The 21,080-nt window shown below is 42.2% G+C and overlaps 1 protein-coding gene across 1 annotated transcript; it reads right to left on the bottom strand.

Annotated features, from left to right (window-relative positions):
- Positions 1–585: 585 nt before the first annotated feature.
- Positions 586–20,669, bottom strand: LOC128440626 (CD151 antigen). The gene is made up of 8 exons (XM_053423400.1): positions 20,419–20,669; positions 16,865–16,949; positions 12,988–13,179; positions 5,924–5,998; positions 3,286–3,390; positions 2,280–2,438; positions 1,977–2,063; positions 586–1,843 (listed from the first exon to the last, which is right to left on the bottom strand). Exons 2-8 carry the CDS (start codon positions 16,946–16,948, stop codon positions 1,784–1,786), a joined length of 762 nt encoding a protein of 253 aa, XP_053279375.1. The 5' UTR covers position 16,949; positions 20,419–20,669; the 3' UTR covers positions 586–1,783.
- Between the last annotated feature and the right edge of the window lie 411 nt (positions 20,670–21,080).

Genomic DNA, 21,080 nt, shown 5'->3' with positions numbered 1-21,080 from the left:
AGCCTCTGGGTGTTTTGCACACACTCTGACCAGCTGTTTTCAACAGAGTGCTGTAGTGCTGGTGAAAGCCTGACAGGTGCTGCCTCCCTGTGTTTGCACTCGGTAACTGCTGCAGTTACACAATGACGCTGATGCACAGTCACTCTCGACAATACAGAGGCGGGCGGGGGGTTGTGGGGGGGTTGTCAAATGAGCTGTAGCCTCCTACCCCGCAGCAGAGCAACTCAGGTCACAGGTCACAGGTCCAGGTGAGAGACTCGAGCAGCAGCTGCTCACATGCCACCTTCAAACCACTACAGTAACATTAGTGAATTGAGGTTTGGATTAATACACTAATGCACCTGTAAGCTGGTGCCAATTGTGTCAGGGCCACTGGTTACAGGCACATGGTTTTGTTTTAACACAATAATGGTTTTATTTTGGCAGTGTTTTGGGATGACCCGGCCTGGGGGGGGTAAAGGCGTCGCTCAGCGTTTGTGCAGCGCTTCCGTTTAGAGTTATTTAAAAACCCTGAAAACGCTGCTGCCTCTCGTTTGGTGACGTCTGCTCGACAGCTGGGAAAGAAGCACAGCAGAGTGAAGTGGGAAGTGTTGACTGATGTTTATTCAGAGTAAAATAAATCCCTGGATTATCACAAAGACACAGAGATACAGCAGATTAATTTAATGTCGTCTTTGAGGCACACGGGATAAGATCATTTTACTAACAGTGAGAAACTCGTCTACTAACACGTGTCTTGTTAAATACAAAATAATACATATTCATGGTCTATTGGAAAGTGAACTAAATCTTCATTTAGGAAAAACAATCTAAAACCGAGAGGCATCAGTAGATAAGTGAATAAGGCTGGAAGAGCAACAGTAGGTCCTCACAACAAGTTACAGTCCACAACTTTGGCATAAACCCCCTCGTGTAAGAAACAAAGGTAAAAACACAAACATGAGGAACTTTCTAATGAGCGATATCAGTGGCACTGCTTGTTTGTGTCATTGACACAATAACAATATCACTTCAATAACACAGAAGCAATAGAGAAAATGGCACCAACTTTAGAACCTGAACATTCTCAGACAATCGTGATAGGTTAGTGTAAAACAAGACGATACACTGACGTGACACTGAACAATTATAAGGCATCAAACGGGAAATAATCGTTCCTAAGAAAGCACATCAGGTGTTCAGGAGAAAATCATCATTTACAAAGTATAAAATCTAACAATTAAAAAGTTTAAAAAGGCCGCGATCGAAAACACAGATATCAAATGCTTGAGTTTCTGTGAAAACTAAAGGTTTCAGTAGAAGAAGACCCGTGATGAGGGGTTGTTGAAACTTGCTGCTGTGACCAGGATTAATAATTTCTGCAAAGTGCCAGTTTAACTCCGATGCTCTTTACACCCCCCCACTCTCTCTGGTGTCACACTAGACCCACACATATCAAAGTACATCAAGGGAATCAGAGTGGAAGAAAACTACAATGTTTTTACACACTGAGTTACACAATTTGTGTTGTGATTCTCATCAGTTTCTCTCAGAAGCTTTTTCCTCACAGCGCTTGTGTCTTCAATGTGGAGCAGAGACATTAATCTAAGTGCCTAATTACCTAAAGAAACCTTGTAGTGTTCTTCCACCCTTTGTTTACCGAGATGAGATCTTCTGATGTACGATGGCCAGACGTCTCCTCCCCCTGAGTCCACGGCAAAGAAAAGAAGCTATGGGCTCTGAGAGTGTGGCACGCGGTGATGCAGTTACCTCCGTCACCCGCACACTTCTCTTCTCTCGCTTCTCAGTAGGGCTCTGCCTTTAGACTTCGATATAGGCAGCATGTGAACACCATCCCGATGATCTGGGGATTGGAGTGAAGGAGGAAGGAAGGAAAACACAATTTAACAGAAAACCTGCAGTCTCACCGGATGCACTGTGCATTCATTCAGTCTCTGTTTACGTGATGGAAAAGGTGGAGATTGCTCTTTGCTCACCTGTACGCAGGCAATCCCGACACCGACCGCTCCAATGATCTTCAGGTGGTCCAGGATGAATTTCTCCAGTTGAGTGATGCAGCCGCCCTAAATGAAAAGCAAAGTCTCACTTCATGTTGGAGTCTCACTGCAAACAAATGCTCTGTATACACCTCACATATGTATCTTTTTCCTTTATTCCCTCTGACACCAACAAGAAGTCTATTCTAAGACTCGGAGACACGACAGAAATACAGGTGAGCTGCTGGAATCTCAACCACGCCTACACCCAGCATCACTCTTCATCACTCCTCATCCTCTCACCTCCACCTTGTAGATGTTGGACGGGTGGCTCCTGCGGCCACAAAACTCAGTTTGAGTCTTGCAGCAGCTGTCAGGCACCTCCCTGTGGTTGGATTCTCCGGAGCGGATCCAGATGCTCGCGGCCCAGTCGGATGAACTGTTGCTCCCACAGCACTTGAACTGACACGGAAGACGAGGGGCAAACATATTTTAGCTTCACAGGTAGTTGGAAGAGTCGAAAGAAAAACCACGAAACATTAGAAAACAGTTTTGTACCAACAACTATATTTTACTAAATCAAAGAAAATCCCATTTTAACTTGTATAAGTGCAAGTTTGCGTGTTTAGATTGGTGCACTTTAGAGCTAGAAGAGCTGCTTCCAGTCAATTTGATAAGATAAGATAATTGGCTGCAGGAAAGAAAGGAGGCTAAAGATCCTCTCACCGACAGGAAATTGTCAGGAAAGTGAAAAAGCTTTTTTTAGATAAAAAGTTTAACTATTCCTTTAAAAGTGAAAGTGCAGAAAGTCCAAACAAATGGCTGGAAATGCTCCAGAACAAAAAGTTAACAACAGTATAAAAAAGAAAAAGTATAAAAAATAAATGCCGACATCTGATAGCCGGGGGCTTTTCAAACTCGGAAACCCGAGCATTAAATATAAACCAACTACACCTCAGGTTTATCAATTTTTCTCTGTGTGCTGTCGACCTGTGTGAGCCAAAGGGATGGAAAATACAGCAGAGAACAGAAAAGTCCTTTAAGCTGGGCTGAAGTCAGAGGGACGACAATGGGATTTGTTTTGACTCACCCCATCATCAAATCTCTAATCTGATGGGATGATAGGTTTCCAGTGAACAAGCCCCATTTGGGTCCACGTGACTTTGATAAGACGCTCAGGTTAATTCAGAATACAAAGCTGTGGAGGCCTAAAAACGTCCAGTTTGCTTTTGGGTCAAAGAGGTTTACTGTAAAGAACAAATATCAGTTGTCGTCTAATATGCAGTTAAAGGACCCTCCAGACACGCACCTCCTGCTGCAGCTTGTCCACAGCCCTGGTGATGCCTTCGTGGGACTTCTGTTGATATTTCTGGGTCATGGTCTCCCTCAGGTTCTGCTTCAGCTCCTCGTTCAACTGTTGAGACACAGAACAATGCATCAGCAGCCGTTGTAGCAACCCCAAAAAGAACACGACCATCAGTGATGTGTGAGTGGCAACTGTTGATATTTCTACTGATGAGATTCATGTGACACAGGACGTCATTGGACACCAGCTCTGAGGTGGAGACGAGGACCAAACCGGGGCGAAGACAGAACAAGACTGTGGTTTTTTTTTGTTTTTTCTCCAGACCAGTGGCAGACAACGCTCACTGGAGGAGTGGGAGGTCTGGGGGGGGCCTCAGTTTCCATGGCAACAAACCAGCTGGGGAACCACTGTAAATCGAGGCTGGAAGGAGATATCAAGGGAATGAATTATGAAGAGAGGGAATGGAGGACGGAGAGAGATGAGAAGGGAGGAGGAGGCAGAGTTAAGGTTTTTATTTCACCTGTTGACAGTTTCTGCAGCGGAGTAGTCATCATTACCTCTGCATTACCCCAACAGAAATAAAAGCATATACGAGTTCGAGCCTCCATTATGGTGCTGATTACATCGCTATAAAAAATTATCAGGCCAGTATCTTTCAGCTGCAGAGACACACAGATCTGCAGATCGTCCATTATCCAGAAAGTAGCAGCAGCAGTTCACAAGTGTGTGTGACGACAGGTCAGCGTGCGCCATCTAGAGGCAAAGGAAGGTAGCAGCATCTGCCGATTGGACACAGGTACCACCTGAAGATTATGACTGATGCACCTGCAGGATTTTTCTTTTTCATAACTGGTGTAATCATGCCCGGTGCAAGGAGAAGAAACAAAGAGGCAGAATCCAGAATCCTTAAGGAGCTAGGTTGTTTTAGTGGAGGAGGCTGAAACAGATTCCAGATCAGTTTATAATCAGGAAGGCGATTTGAAGGAGGGATAATGTCACACACCCTAGATTAAGTGGCCACTTCTGCTGTTCCCTCTTCTAGCCATCGCCCCATCCTCTGAGAGATAGAGAGCTATGAGTGCAGATAGAGAAGGTTTGTGTCACAGTTGCATTAACATTTGGTATTTTGCAATCCAAAACTAATGTTTCTTTTTTTTTTTTTGTCCACTAGAGGCTTCTACAACGCAAATATGCAAATGTTTATAAATACTTTAAATATTATGATGATTTTGATGTGAAGCCTCTCATATGCAAGTCAGCAGCTACAAAAAAAAAATTGGTGGAGCACTTATTGGCTGCTTGTAGAAAAAGTGCAACAATTATTGCTCACTTTGCCTGAAGGAGGCAACACTGAGATGTTTGCATGAGCAGGTGTTGACTACTGCTGCCATCACTTTCCTTTATAAAAGGTTGAGGAGGTTGTAACATGAAGATCTGTCTGACATCGACTGAACAGCCCCCCCCCCCCCCGTGAAGAATCAGCAGCTTGTTAATTGTGAATAAGTGTTTGTTGGGGAGTTACAAGCAGCTAAGTTCCATGAGGTTTTTGGCATCTGGGAAAAATGCAAATTCACAGTTTTCCTAAACTTACCAGTAGAGAAAGAGAAATAATAAGAGGAGGAAGAGGAGGAAGAGGAGTGGCGTGAAGAGATTTTTAGCAGCACTCTTCGGAAGCGAGTAAAGGAGAGACAGATTTAGGAAGCAGGACAGGAGCTGTGGAGTTCAGCGACTGCTCGTGTTCACAGTTTTATGAATGAGGCAGTTATAATGATATCACTGCACCACCAGACTGACAGAAGTCCCGTTGCCACATCTACAGGCACACCAGGCTTTAGTACCATACTCAGGGAGGGACCGTGTACTGGTGGAGAGCGATGTCAAGTTAATATTGCACAAGGAATAAAGGCCTGATTTGCAGCAGCTTGCAGTGCAGCCTGTAGAAGTGAAAATGTGAATGTAGCAGCAAAACAGCTGAACTGTGCCGAGGGAGGTTGACAGGCTTAGTTCTGCTTTGACATTAAACTACAGTGACTTAGAAAAGAATCACATGCATAGTTGTATCCCTTTTAAATCATTAACCTGTGTCACTAGAGTTTCCTATTCTTTCTTTCTATGGTGAGAGAGAGCAGCTCTGTCCGACTACACCAGTTGAAACAACTCAAAAAATGTTTTTAAACGAATGTGACACTGTGCATTCAGCCTTGTTATGTGAACAACTGGAGGCATTTTTTTTCATTCCATTTGGACTAAATGTAGCACGAGTAATCTTGCCGGTCTGATATTTGTATTTTTAATGTGCCGTCTCATATTTCCTCCCTGAGATCTCATTTGTCATGCTCGTTTTGTCTCAGTTAAATTTACATGCCATCGCCACGTGGGAACTGAAGTGTTGTGTGTGTTTTATTACAACACTTTCAGCTACGCGCTCAGATTAGGTAACATGAAATATTAGTGGAGGATGCTCTGTTGATTTAGTGCATCAGCAGTGGACATAGTAACATTACCTTTGAGATTCACACACGATAAATCCTTTGTGTCAGATTGTAAATTGGGCTTTTCAAATGTATCATGATGCATTGTACAGTACATTAAATATATATTATTTCTTCAATGGGACCGGGGTTTGGGGGGGGGGGGTTACCTGCTGGTAGTAGATGTACGCCAGGACGCCGGCCAGGATCTCCAACAGGAAGATACACAGCAGCAGGACAAAGTACTGTGGACAAGGGGAACAACAGAGTAGAGAAAATACAGTCACTGGATTCTTCATGTGAGGAAACAGATGAAACAGCTTTTAAAGACAAGGTAGTTTGAACTAAATATAAACAAGACGGCAGCTACGGGTGATGAGATTGTGTCAAAGCTGCAACTGGAGAATTAAACGATGTAAACGTCCAAGGTTCGCATGAGGCAGACGTGAAACATGTTAAATCAATGAGCATAAGAGAAGAGAATTAAGAGAATTCAAATGTTGTTTAACTTTAAATATTGAAAGATGCAGAATTGTGAACTTACAAGTTGTCAAAAAAGAAAGTTGTACAACTTTGTATATTAATTAAACCCCACACATGTTTCTGATGTAGTCAAATACAACTGCACCAAGTAGAGCCTTAAAAAAATGCCATGAAACTCTTAAACTTAACTCTTAAATCCTGAAAATTAAAAAAAAAACTTTCAGTAAGTGCTCAGGGGCACATCTCACCCGCTGTGCCTCTAAGGGATGTTTGCTAATGGTCGGTGTCTGATTCGTGACCAGACTCAGAGGAGTTAGAGGGAAGGTCAGTTTTTCAAGCCTAAAGGCCTCAGTATGCTTCTCCGAGTCCGTTTCGGAATGACGGACGGACGGATCGGACGGACCCTTTTTGATTTATAGTTCTACGAGCCTTTTTGTTGTGAAAACAATTCACCGCCAGATCAGTAGATGGCGCCACTGAATTCGAGCATAGAGAAGCCTACCTAATGAGGTATATAGAAGAAGTCCACGCTGGTTTATTTACGTCCTCCCGGCTCCTCACACACAGGGAACGATGGTAACAGAAACAGGATGTTGATGACGCGACAGTTTTTGCTGAATAAAGTGACACCCAGCGGGTCAAAATGCTTTTGTTATCGTGTCTTAGCGCAGCGGTTCCCCGGTCTTGTTTCCAAACGCGTTGCTAATTCAACAGCTGCAACAGCTTGAAGCTACACGGAGGCAGCTAGCTTCCCCCAGCTTCCACACACAGTCAGCACGGACAGCCGATACTAACTACTACCAAGTGTTTGCTTCTAACCTGACGGTGTTTGAGAAACAGTGTCATGACAGCCGTGGGATTAAAGTCAGCGGGTTTTTGCGCTGTTCCCACCGCAGTTAGCATGGTGGCTAGCCCGCTACCCCCGTTATCAAAGTTCGTTATAACCGTATGTGACCGTACACACATGCTGTAAGTGCTCTAACCAGCCACCGTCAGTCGGACACACTTGTCACATTAATCATAGAGTCGTAGTTGTGATTTTGGTTTATTGTGATGTAGGGAATGGAACAGGAAGTTTCCATTCCGAAATGCTGGCGTTAGCGGACCAATCACAGCCAAGTGCTATCCGTGGGCTGTCCGTCATTTCGACGTATAGTTAGAAAAATGAGCGCGGCACGAAAAGCTCTCCGAGGAGCCTTGGAGAGGCACGGAGAGGGCGTTCCACGTTGGAGAGGGCGGTCCTATCTGTCCGTGTCCGTCAAAACGCAGAAGCATACATTGGCCTTAAGTTTTTATCAGAGCTGAAGAAGAGAAGAGATTTTAATCGCACAAAAACCTTGACCCAAACTCCTCTGGCCGGCTGCTATCAGAGGGTGAAAATGTGCCCGGTAACGTGGACGTGGTCTTTGATTTGATCGCTTGGTCTGATTAGATCTCTGAGTGGCTTCTGGGTCTGAATGCTGAGTGGACTCCGATGCTTTGTGACGACGTGTTGAAGGTTTGACGAGAAGCTTGACAGCAGAGGAAGGACACAAAGATCCCAAAATGTACTTCTTGTGATACTAAAACTAGCTTTTATGTTTGATGACCCTGTGCTTTCACTATACTGCTCGATCTAGCAACACCTGTCCATTAAGTGAAAGTTCCTTCAAGCGACCAAAACCACAACAATGATACCTTTGAATCTATTTGGTGTCCTGCATAGAATTAGCTCCAAAATGGCCTCTACATTCACAACAATATTGGACATTACAACCTGTGACAAAGTGTAACTTGGCCTTTAGGCTTGTTGCATTCTTGCCTCTGCAGCCTCCACAATGTGAACTCACAAACCTCTGCAGTTATGCAATCATGGCCGGAAAGCTACTCTTCAAATTTGAGTCATGATTTCCTCTCTGTTGGTAACAGGCTCTTTGGTCTGTGGGTCCCCCTGACACAACCACTTTCTCTTCCAAAGCACACATAGCTAAATAACCAAGGTGTAAAATATAAGAAGAAAGAGGAAGCAAGTAGAAAACAACACACAAGATTTACAACGCTGAAACGGAGCCAGTGCACAAGTTTCAACAAAGATATATCACACCACAAACAAGGTCCACTGGGTAAGTACAAGTCTGTGACAGCACCGCACTAAGGCTCTGCAGCTTTTTGTACTCTCCCTATTACACACACACACACACATATACATTATTATTCTTCTATTTTAACCATCACATCTAAATCCCTAACCCTTATCCTAACCTTATTGCAACCCAAACCCTAAAAGATGGAAAAGGTCCTAAAGAGGACGAGGATACACACACAGACATTCAGCCACCGCAGACTTCAGTTCTCTGGGTCTGCTCCCATTATACCTATATACAGTATTTGCATAATGCAGAAAATCTATTTTCATCCCAAATGCCTGTGCAGAAATTGGCAGAAGGGCTTTTGTGTATTCTGCACCTGCCGTATGTAAGATGCTGGAGAAGGACTTGAATCTCAAAGAAATCATCTTTAAATTCTTTAAAACCACAAGTTAAAGATTCCTGAAGATGTTATTGTTATTAACTTGGCCTACTACAAAGTGGAAAATCTTGAAATGTCCTAATCCTCTTTTTAATTTAGTCTTTTTTGTGTTTTCCGTCTGCAGCTCTTTGCTTTTGTGTTCTGGCCTGGTTCTTCTTAGAAAAAGAGATTCTCCAGCTCGATGTACCTTCTCTTGATAAACAAAAGTTCAATAAAATGTTGTCCATCTTCTACAATGTCTTGCAGCTTCGACGACAGGTGATCCGTGGCCATAATCTCAACTGAAGATTCACCATGCATTCAAACAAGAAACCCACAGGTGAGTTTACTTCTCTTCACAGCTGCACACAGACACAAACATCCTCAACCTGGTATTAGTTGTTCGTCATCACCATGTAGAAATCAATGAGCAGTAAACTTGGTAAATATCTTTCTTCACACAAACACTGAGCAGAGCTTTTTGTCTCACTCCTTGTTGAATCGGGAAAGATTGTCCTCAAATAACTGTACTGCTGAATAAACGCTCGGGGTTCATGAGCAACGGTCATAAGAGAAGTCATGAAAGACTCATCGGGCTGAAGAGCAGACCGGCTGCGGGCGGCCCAGCATGACAGCAGGGAGCCACGAAGCAGCGATCGCTCTAACCTTTGCCTCGGCTTGCAGGTCTGCCAGCCTGGTGCCTCAGAAGAATACGATCCAGGGCAAAGAGACAGAGGAAACTAATACAGTTAAATAAGAGCAAACTAAATTCATTAAATGGGAAAAAACAGGCACAGACTTTGTTAGACAGTATTTGTCCTTAAATGTTGCATTGAGTTTATTCCTTACAATCAAGTTGTGGTGCTTTTCTGTATTTTATTCATCCATTTAAAATGAATACTTTATTAAGCCTGAATAAACATGACTGCTCCCCAGAGGGAAAGCCAAACTATCTCAATGAACACCTAAATCATGCACCCTGTTAATGGATGGGACATGTGCTAAATTAAAAAGTCAGAATGCACATCAAATAAATTTGAGTTTTTTCTTATCAGGCTAATGTTTGTTCAAGTTCAACATTAAGTTAGCAGAGAGAGGAAGTGAATACATTTTGTCTATCTTTATTTATGGTCTATGATTGGACCAAACTAAAAACTGTTGACATTCCTTTTGGGGGGTGCAGCCCTGCTCTAAATAAAAAACCTAAAAAGTTAAATTTCTGTAATTATTTATCAATTTCTAGCCGAGGGAAATATATATAAAAACATAACATTTCAGCTGAAGAGAGGAAGCAAAAGATATGTAGAGAGAGAGAGAGAGAGAGAGAGAGAGAGAGAGAGAGAGAGAGAGAGAGAGAGAGTAAGAACTAGAGAGAGAAAAGGCAAAGCACGGCCTGAGACAAACTCGTCTCAGACTCGCTTCGTCCAACACATCCGGTCCGACTGCATGAAGTCAGTTTCTCCACAGGTGGATCCAGCCCCTGTTAGGACTGTTTTCCATTTGGCTCTTTGTCATTTGGAAGGGAAAAACTCTCTCCCTCCTTTCCCCCGGTCAATTACGCTGTTCTGTCGCTTTTCTACAAAGCAGACACACACCACACCCCCCCTCTCTCTCTCTCTTCCAGTGGGAGAGTTTCCTCTTCTCTTTCTTTGTCTATCCGACCTCTCACACCGTGTGCAGATCATCTCTGATACAAAGTGTGATACGTCCTTCCCTTTAATCAACAAACAGCTGCACAGAGTTTATTTCCACCTCACGGCCGCATCAGCTTTATTTTGTGGTGGGATTTCTTGACCTTCTGGTTACGGGACACTGTTGCCAATCACCGCTGCTCCCTCGAGAAGTTCCAGCAGTTACCAGGCACTCAACACATACAGGAAAACAATTAATCTACCCCCCCTCTTCCTCCGCCCTTATGTTTGCCCTCTTTAACAATCTCGATAGCATCTCTCCTTGCTGACAAGTTCATTCCTTCACTGTGATTCATCGCCCTCATCTCAGCTCTTCAGGATGCGCGGAGCGTTTCAAATCTACTGCACAACACAGAGGAGAGGAGGTGGTGCCTACGTCTCCATTTACACACAACTGCTGAGTCACAAATCAAATAATCTGGACAAAGTGAGATGTTACAGAGCAGCGAGCTATAGACCTTTCAATTATGTTTTAAAGACTGCTGCCCGGAGAATCTGCCGTCAGCCTCAGCATCCCAGCTTTTCTTTTAAACTCTATATTCCCCTAAAATTACAAAGCAGACTTTTCATGCAAGTTGTATTACAGTATATAAGCAAATACATATTCACGACTGTCTGTGAAGATTATCTCTCATCAAAAATGTGGAATACTGATGGTACAGTCAGATACCCTACATGTACAGTATACCCCAACCAGACAATGCTAGCTTTTTATATTGTATAGTGCAGTGGTCATTCTAAACCTGCCTGTTTGGAAGTTTGTGAATGCAGTGTTGTAATGATCGACATCATTTACATTGATGTATCGCAAATATTCAAAATTCTAAAAGTATCGGTCATTCAAATCGCACAAAATTCAACATTGCGGTTTATTGGGCACTTAACAATACACGTTCCAAGTTTTAGGCGATTACGATCATGCTCACACATGTGAATGTAGTATTTGGCCGACCTTCGCCTCCCAGCAAATAAAAGACGATTTTGTTTTTTTAGAGGAGAAAAGGTAATTAAATGTGGCATTAATTTTGCGTGTACAGAAATGTCTAAACCCATTGTTCTCTAGAACCTGCTTACTAATCTTAATGGAATCTACATTTTACAAAAGTGTGACTGTGGGTTCTGGCCGTGTTTTAACAGCTGCCTTTTCTCAAGCTGAAAATATCTAGCTGAGCCGAATTCTTCTGGATTCCGCTGAAAACTGGATAATGGCAAAGATGACGCATGATCTGGCAAAGCTTGTGAGGCAGAAACATTTGAGTGGTGCCAACAGTGATGTTCCTGTATAAATTCAACATGTTGAAATGTGTGCTTGAAGGCCAGAGAGCTGTGTTTGTGTGTGTACTGTTCCTGTCTGTGTGTGTGTTTGTATTTTGAGCTGCCATGCAGGTGTCTCTGCTGGATCAACATGAGCTCTGTCTGTGTTCAGCATGTGTCAAATCAAAATGAGAGACGTGCCGTCTCCTGTGAAGTTGGTGTTTTGTCTGACGGCAGCCTTGGCCTGTATTGTTTCTCAGCACCTGTGCGTCTGGCACCAAAATGTCCTTCTAACAAACTCATTATTTCTGAATGTCGTGTATTGTCCACATTTACTTTTTGGCTTAAACTAAATCCGTTCCTAAGTAGTAGTAGTAGATTTTATTTGGACATGGACATGACAATGTCATTGGACGAACCAGATGCATTGTTTACAGTGTATTAGCATAAATGCTAGTTTACAACACCTGTCCACAGGAGGCTTATCTAAGCCAAGAATGACCTCAGTGAACAAATAAATGAATGAGCATCCTCCTGAAGAACATCCTGAATGAACTCAGTGACATTTTGTGTCTCTCCTGTTATCACCATATGTGAAAAAGAGGCTGGAGGGAAAATAGGGGCATAACAATTGGGAGTTTACAACCTAGTGTGATATGTTAAACTGTATAACAGGCAGGAGAGGCGGTGGACTAGTGGCGGAAAAATTGGACTACGGTAGTTCGACTCCTCGCAGTGACAATAAAAAAAAAAATACCTGGATGTGCAAACCCTGGATCTGTTTGAAAAGTCCAAAGAGGACTCTCCCTACCCCCACTGTCTAAGGGCCCCTGAGCAAGGCACCTTGCTCCCCGGGCGCCGTGCATGGCTGCCCACTGCCCTGCTATGTTCACCAGATGGGTCAAAAGCAGAGGACAAATTTCCCTCATCTGCATGTAGTGTGACTGTGCATGTGTTTGGGATCAATAAATGTATCTTATCTCTATCTTATCTTATAAATAAGAAGCCTTTGTGATGCAGAAACAGAAATTTCCTGACTGACATTTCAGAAAAGACCATTCCCCAGTAATATTAAATTAACTGAGGTTAAGCTGCATGTTTAAAAAAATGATTCAAGCAAGACTAATTAATGCCAACGCTGACAAACGTAATAGCTATTACTAAAAACTGATATATCTGTCTTTTCACCCCAACAACAGCTGATCACACATCTAACCCGAGTCTATGAGCTTACAAATGATTCCCACTATGTCTGGTTCTGGTTTCGGTTAGGTTTCACACACACACTGGGATCCCTCCACCCTGACGTGATGTCTTACCACTCGCAGCAGCCTCCTCTCCTCCTTGAAGGTGGCGCAGCAGCCCAGCACGCCTGTTACCATGACGATGGCTCCAGCCAGGACCAGTATGTAGGCGGAGGCGGCGTAGGTCTTGGAGGAGAGGAGGCTGATGTAGTCGCTCTTCTCCACCAAGGTCCAGACACCCACCGCCATCACGATGCCCCCTGCCACCTGGGAGAGGAGAGCACGTGATTAGAGCAGAAACAGGATTTAAATGATTTAATATGAACGTGAGCTTCAAGGCGATGGAGGAGGAGGAGCCTGAAATGAAAGCCTAATGGTTGAATGTGAACTGATAGAAACAATCTACCGCCGCCACACACAAGATAAATCGAATCTAGAAATCAGTTCATGCTGCAATATAACTGTGAATGAGCCAGGAAGATCTGCTCAGGTGCCACTAGGTGATGACTGAGCGTTTTCAGCATCTCAAATGAGAGGATTTGCTGCTTTTCTTTATCCTGAATGACAACAAATGTAATATTTGTGTGTTTTTGACTGTTGGCAGACAAAACAAATGTCCCCCTCATTAGATCAATGATCTCCAGATCCCATATCCTGCCCCCCGGTCACTTAGGTCTCCCCTCACATCAAATCCTTTCATTGAAAGGATTCAGACCAAGCTTTTCTCTGTGGCTGCTCCTAAACTCTGGAATAACCTCCCATCCCACCTTAGGTATTTTTATTCTTTTGGTAATTATGATATAATATAATTTAAAATCCGTCCTTTTTAATCTTGCTTTTAATTCAGTCCGATTCTATTTTGTGGTTCCGTTAATTTATCGTTTCTCGCCTCATTTACTTTTACCTTGTGTGTTGTTTATTGCCTCTTCCTCTTACACTGTTTTTATTTTCAATTTATCCACTTGCTGTGTTTGAAAAGCACTTCTGAACTCCTGTTGTTTTTAACCTGCTGTATGAATAAATCAGATTGAATGTGATTGAATTTTTAAGAATTGAAATAAGAAAATAATCAAATTAATTGATCAATAAGATAAAAGGTAGTTGCCGCACTTTTACTTTTTCCAACCCTGCCGGTTTGGAAAATTCGCTTTGAAATGAATTGAGATGCAGGAGTTTGACTCTGAACAGCCACCATATGCTCTCAAATCTGAGGACTTATTATAAGCCCACAGGATGGACTGACTGTAATCAAAAACAAACATAAAAAAAAACATATATGCTTCAATCCATCAAATAAATACTTTCATAGTCCAGCTTTATCTAAGCCATCGGTTGAAGTGAATCTGAGGTAAATCAAATCAAGATGATATTACTACGAGGAGTCAGCAGATGGTGCAGCTCTGCTACAGAAATCTGTCATCCTGCCAAAGGCATCAATCTAACTGCCTGACTAATTCAGATTTAATGTTTAAGGCAAGAGGACGACCACAGAAGGTAGACACTGACTCAGACTGCACCACACCCAGAGAGAGAGAGAGGGAGGGAGAATGAGAGAGAGAGAGAGATGGGGATATTCCAATTAAAACTCTGAACTGACTACTTGACAGGACGGGTAATTAGCTATATAACCGTCTGTTCTTTTTAAAATGTATATTATTATATTATATAACACAGCAGACTTCACATTAACTTGATGCTAGAGCCATGCAGCCTGTGAATCCTCAGTAGTTTTCATCCTAACTGCCTGTCACCTCCTGCATGTGAGCGGTGAGCAGGTCGATCCTGACATGAAGTTGTGTTGAAGCTCGATCAAAACTACAAGAGGCTTTTAATTCCCTCTGTAGAGACGAGTCCAGACAAATAATTGATAATTTTTAACATAACATTAATAAAAGCAACACTATTTCACAATATTTTTGAAAACCTTTGTAAAATAAAAGCCTCTCACAACGTTTTACAACAATCTTGCTTCCTGAATAAAACATTATGACCAGCATCAAGTCTCAGAACGTGGTTCAGTCGTTGCAGTAACTAAACTGTGTGGTAAACCTGCTGTTAAACATGAATGAGACACATGAATTACTGAACCCTGTCCAAAAGTGATTGAGAGATTCCACAAGGGAAATCCAAACTGTGGTGACCCCTGGTGGCAGCAGGTGGTAACGACTGCAACTTTTGAAAGTAAAAGGACCATGAAGTGAATGAGATGTTATTTCAGTGCATTTTCTGATTCACAAAGCATAATTCAAATGTGCATTTAGGAAAATACTGAATATGTGTCGTCTATCAGCTGGATGACACTTTTCAAAGTCCTCATGCACAAATGTTTTGCACGTGTAGTTCATGATTCTGCGTTTGATTTTATTATGAACATTGCTGACACAAGAAATATTTTGTTTTGATTTTATTGCACTGCGCTGTTGGATCAAGGTAATCTTCTTGGCTTTCATAATATTAGCAAACACAGCAGATAGCAAGTGTATTTTAAATAATAATTATATTTCTTATGTAAAACACAGCTGTTGTGATCTGAAAAACTATAAATCCCCAAAAATGTAAAATAATCATAAAGGAGGAACAGATGATACACTGTACCCTATTATGAACATTAAACAAATAAAGCAATCAAATTTATTTACTTATTTAAAAGGCATTCAGTTTTTTTAAACTCAATCTGGTGTTAAAAACATTTAAATTCATAAAAACAAACAGTGCATCAATAGTCAGCAGGACATCGTGACCATATGTTCCTCCTGAGATAAATTAACAGCTGTTATTCAGCAAATTACTTTATGGAACTGCAGTGAGGTCATTTAGTTTACTCCAGAAACACTGTTTGACATTTACATGCAGCTAAACTAAAGAATTAAAAAAATGATCTCACAATCTCACGCAAAAGACAATCTAGTTCTGAAACATCCATAGATCTGCATCTCCAGGGTTTGTCTCAGTGCTGCTTATCTGCCCATTTGAGAGCGATCTGATTCTGTCAGACAGACGATTATCACATATGGGCCGAGCTGAGAGTGAGATCTCACGCTGAGAACGAGACAGACACCGACAGTATGGCTGCTTCACTGGTGTCTCACTCGTATTGTCACACATCCGAGTCATAAAACCAGTTATTTGTAGATGCTATTGGAAGTTTTGAGGAATTCAGCTTTGAATGAAGCTTCTGTCTGAAAGAATGCAACTTGGCTTTGATTCTACTTAGTGGAAACGCAGCAGGCTTTTATCTATTGCCAGGATAAAAATGCTTTGTTGACTGGTTCGGAGTTTTATCAGCCAACTTTTCCATTTCATAATATGGAAATATGTCAATTAAGGACAGGGGTAGTGCGTGTATTACTTTCCTTTTAATAAGGATATTTTATAGTTTGTTAGAGATGAGATTAGTTTCTTAATTTCATTGAGTATTGTCCTGGAAATTTCACCCTCACATAACCTCGTTCTCTTTCCGCTAGTCTCACATACCTCTTTGGAACAAATGGCTCACTCCAGAAACCTCTTATCTGGCGTTCCTTCCCTCCCTATGACATGTAGGGAAACTACCTGCTTCATCTAAGGTAGTTTCTCCCATTTAAAGTCGGGAGTAATGATTGTTTCTTATCGACTCCCTGACAGTGAGTCGTGAAGAGCTCTGGGACGATCCTCGTTTGCTCTTTAGTTTCACATTCCCACCACAATTTGTGTTTCTTGCCCAGTCTGACTTCTTTTCAGACTCGCTGTGTTTAAAGATCCGAGCAATTCACTTGGTGATAAGATGTTATCAGGTATTACCAAATCAAAAAGATAATACAGGAAGCAGATTATAAAGGTTATAGGGCACGCCTGCATTTTGGAAAAACTCTGCCCTAAACATGCAGGAGCTTGAGGAGCTCTTCAGACAAACTGACGCACTTGTGAAGTCAAGTCCTTCGTGTTGGCTCAACTCTGCCCGACAGAAACTTACCCAGAAGAGAAAGTTGAAGGTAAACAGGAGGTATTTCAGGCAGATGGTTCCACATGCTTCCTTTTTCTCTTCATAAGCCCCCATGCTGCAAAGGAAAACAGATCTTAGGTCAGATAGGACAAGGTTACTACAGTAAGAGATGTTTTTAATTCTTACAACACAGTCAATACATAAAAAAGAGCTGAAATCTGTCACAAAGAAATGTGTTGGTGAAGACAAATGTGACAAACAAGACTCTTCTGATAACTGGAATTTGGTTTGTCTAGCATTTAAAAACTCATGACACATGCAAACACCTACTTTCATCCCTAACTTATTTTCAACAATAAGGAAACAATTCTTTGTTCCTTGCTTTGAGAAATTTGATAACGTTTTTCATATTTTGTCTGAAACAAGAGGCCAAATTCAACGTCTATACATAAGCAGCTGCACAAAATACTGTTGTTGCAATTTAATATCTTCTAAAATAAATGAATAAAGTAATCACAAGAAGATGTCCAAAGATTAAAAAGACAAATTATTCTTATTATCCAAGGCTCCTTCTCTCATTAAATCTAATGACAGTGATGTCTTCTTTTTGCTTCGTCTGGTAAACGGCCCCAAACTCAAATATATTCAAATTAAAGTCATATATGACAATAATGAAAAGTAGCCGAACCTCAAACCTGAGCAGCTGGAACTAGAAAATTGGCAGCTCTCCTAAAAAATGATTGAAACAATTGAATTTACTAAATGGCTGCAGTTTAATCAAATCAACTAATCAACTAATTGTTGCCGCTTCAAACTGGATGAAGTCCCAGTGTCTCTCTGACCATCTAAAATAACTTTAAGTTTAATTAAGTGCACTGAAATGCCGGTGATTTGCTTAGTAGACAAAGACTACAGGGCCCTAAATAAATTGCTTGTGTGAGACCCTTTTACCAGATAAGATGTAACAGGGCTAATGGCGGTCGTGGGGGGGGGGGGGGGGGAGACTCAGATCAGCAGTGTCGGCAGAATCAGTGAGCTGAGTTATTTCATGTGTATGCAGAGAGATCCATGACTAAGCACTGAGTAGGAGCTGGGAGTCTGCCAGCGCCCCCCCGCTGCCCGGCACAAACATCCGAAATATTCTCATTTTTCTCCAGAGAATTCCAATATTTCCAGCAGCGTGCGTTTCTTAGATCGGATGAATGACAGTTCAGGTTGAACACAAGTCCTCATACTTGGGCTGAATGATTAACAGTGTCACCGGTTTGCTTTGTAGAGGAATGTAAATAGATTTATTCTGACAATCTCTGTATTTAGAGCCACGGTAATTGACAGTGTTAAACCTTGATGCTGTTTTACAGTGTCGAGCACGACTCCCGAGTTTTAAGGATTTATAGACACAGACGTACAACACTGGCTTCTCGCTGCCTCTAGCTTTGTTCCCTGAGTCTAATATCTTTCTTTCCAACTGCACAATGTTCTCGGCTGACTTGCCATTCAAGCCCGGACTCGCCCTCCTCCTCCTCCTCAGACAGCCTCTTATCAAACACTCCTCCTCCTCCTCCTCCCGACTCTGCCGTCTGCTCCCCCACCTTCACGTATGCTACTGTCGCTCCAGACGAGGGCTCCTCATGAATGACTGAGTCTGTCCCGGCCCTCGTCTGTCGACCATCTGTTTTTTTCGGTGGACCCTCTTGGCGAGTTCCTGTTAATTAAATTCTAACGAGACTTTATTGACGAAGCCGTCTCTCACTTTTCAGAGCAGCTGAGTCAATAGGAGGTAACTTCCTGTTTTCAAAAAAATTTGAGAGAGATGCTCCAGAAGGAATGTCTCCTCTTCATGGAGGGTTTAACTTTTGAGAAACACTTGATCTTCATAATGCATCTTATAAGCTCAGGATGTGATGTCTTTACTCAAGGGCACATTAAACCTTACTGGTCCCTGTATCTCAGACTGTCGGACACACTCACCACCATTCACATTCAGTGAGTTAATGCCCCGTCTTATCTACTCAAGGAGATTACAGCAGCGAAATACTCGGACCAGGTCCTGGATATACTTTATCGTGAACATGAGCAAACAGATTGTTGTGAGGGCTTCAGACGTTACAGGTCAGTGAAGGTAGATGAAGCCTTTCTCAGGCCTGTTGGGGGAGAAATGATCATTCACTGCACAAATCACTAGTTTTATATCATCAACTATGTTTTTAACCATAATTTTTGGGAAATATCAACTCTTTTGCAATGTCTTATCTAGGATTGATCAATAATTCAACGTAGAAGGAGAGTCTAAACGTGGAGCTGCCGCTGACTCATGTTTTTAAGAGTTTAATGAACAGTGAGGGAATTCCAGAGATTAGTCCCTGAACAGATTCATATTGGCAGAGGAGTTCCTTTAATCCAAGTTTGCTTGACCAGACTTGGAAAAACAAGTGATTTGGATTTAACCTGTGTGAACAAAACCTTTTTATCTGACGTAGACAAAAGAAGTTCTGTAGGAAGTGAGTCATGGATTTAAAGTACAGGTGAATCACATCTGTGTCACCTGGACACAATTCACCTGAGACACAGGAAGGACAGTGACACAGGAAACAGTCTGACCTAAACACTTATCATTATACTGTCCCTCCGCTACTTTTAAATTATTTAATTTAGGGGGAAATAGTAAAGTGTCCTGAAGGTGACATCTTCATGTTGTTAACGTTGTCTGATCAACAGTTCAAAATCTAAAATTTAAATCGTTTAACACAATATTAGACACAGAGACACAGCTAAATGCTTTATCGATTAATTGATTCACTGACAGTTGTTGCTCTAGAGCAATGAAACTTTATCTTATGACTGTAACATCTCTCAATTACATTTGTAACAGTTTTATTGTGTTAAACATAGTTTGTATAAAGAAAATAGTGAAATACCTCAATCATATTTGATGATTATATCTTTCACTTTGTCTAATTAACAGTGCAAAAACTACAATTGGCCAATTAACAGACGTCAGACAAAGAAATGCAATCGATTAATTGATCGATTGACTTATGGTTGTTGCTCTAAACTAAACACAAAACTAATCACACTTCATGATTTTTATTGTTGAGCAGGTTGTGTCTCTAAAAGGGAAAAGTTAACAATGCATTTCTATTACAAATCCCAACTTGTGTCTGCACAGAGGTGGAGACACGTCCTTGTGGTTTCGAACCCACAACCATCCTCTGTGTAAACCACGGTTGTTTCCCCCCCACACATCGACCTCCATCATGTTATAATCCATCACTTTATCCACAGGCTCTTCGCAGTTTGGTTGTTTTCCTCGGTGTTTGTGCGCGTCAGGCTGCGGAGGAGCATCGGGAAGCTAACGCTAAAGCTCCGAGCCCCCCCGGGGGGAAAACCACCGATTTAACCCAGAACCACCTGTTTTTAAAGGAAGTAGCCACCTGATGACACGTTGTGGTTTAACTTAGTGTCCGTGTGACGCAGGTAAATGGTTCGTCTGGGTCGCTTATTTAAAATAAACCCGGTGTGAGAGATGCTAGGTGGCGGGCGCGTTGTGGTGCTAACTGCGGCCACTTCCTGCTCCGTCTTACCTGCCGTCCGTCGGAGCTTCTGCCGGGGAACACAGATGAACAATGCCGGGGGAGATGTCCTGGACGTGGCCGGGTTTAGGTCCACTTTCCTCGGACAGAAGAGTTCGCTGACAGCCGAGTGGAGCAGGAGGACGAGAGGAGTCACGGTGCGGAGCTGAGAGAGAGAGAGGAGGCTGCGGCTGCTGACTCCACCCCGGGACACCTTCACTGTTCCTGGGCTGTTCTTCTGTCCCGGGGCGATGGTTTCCTCCACTGGGGCGTCAGCAGGAACACAACACGTGTGAATAAAGGATTAATATGAACTTTAAAACCCAGTTTATAAATATATTACCTAGTTATCTGACTAAGTTCATCTTCATTCACCTCAGAAAAGTATTACAGCGGTTTGGTTCGTGTTTCATTTGCTCAAAAGAACACAAACTTAAATTTAAGTGTGTGAGTGTGTGCGTGTGTTTGTGTGTGTGTGTGTGTGTGTGTGTAAGTGTTTGTGTAAGTGTATGTATGTATGTTTGTGTGTATGTATTTATTTATGCATGTTTTTATGTGTGTATATAGGTGTATGTATTTATGCATTTGTTTGTATGTGTATGTGTGTGTGCGTGTATATGTGTGTATAAGGGTTTGTATGCGTATGTGTATGTATGTATGTGTGTGTGTGTGTG

Source organism: Pleuronectes platessa, chromosome 1, assembly GCF_947347685.1.
Source record: "Pleuronectes platessa chromosome 1, fPlePla1.1, whole genome shotgun sequence".
NCBI lineage: Eukaryota > Metazoa > Chordata > Actinopteri > Pleuronectiformes > Pleuronectidae > Pleuronectes > Pleuronectes platessa.
Note: the sequence above shows the minus strand (reverse complement) of the source record. Positions and strands in the feature narration are given on the sequence as shown.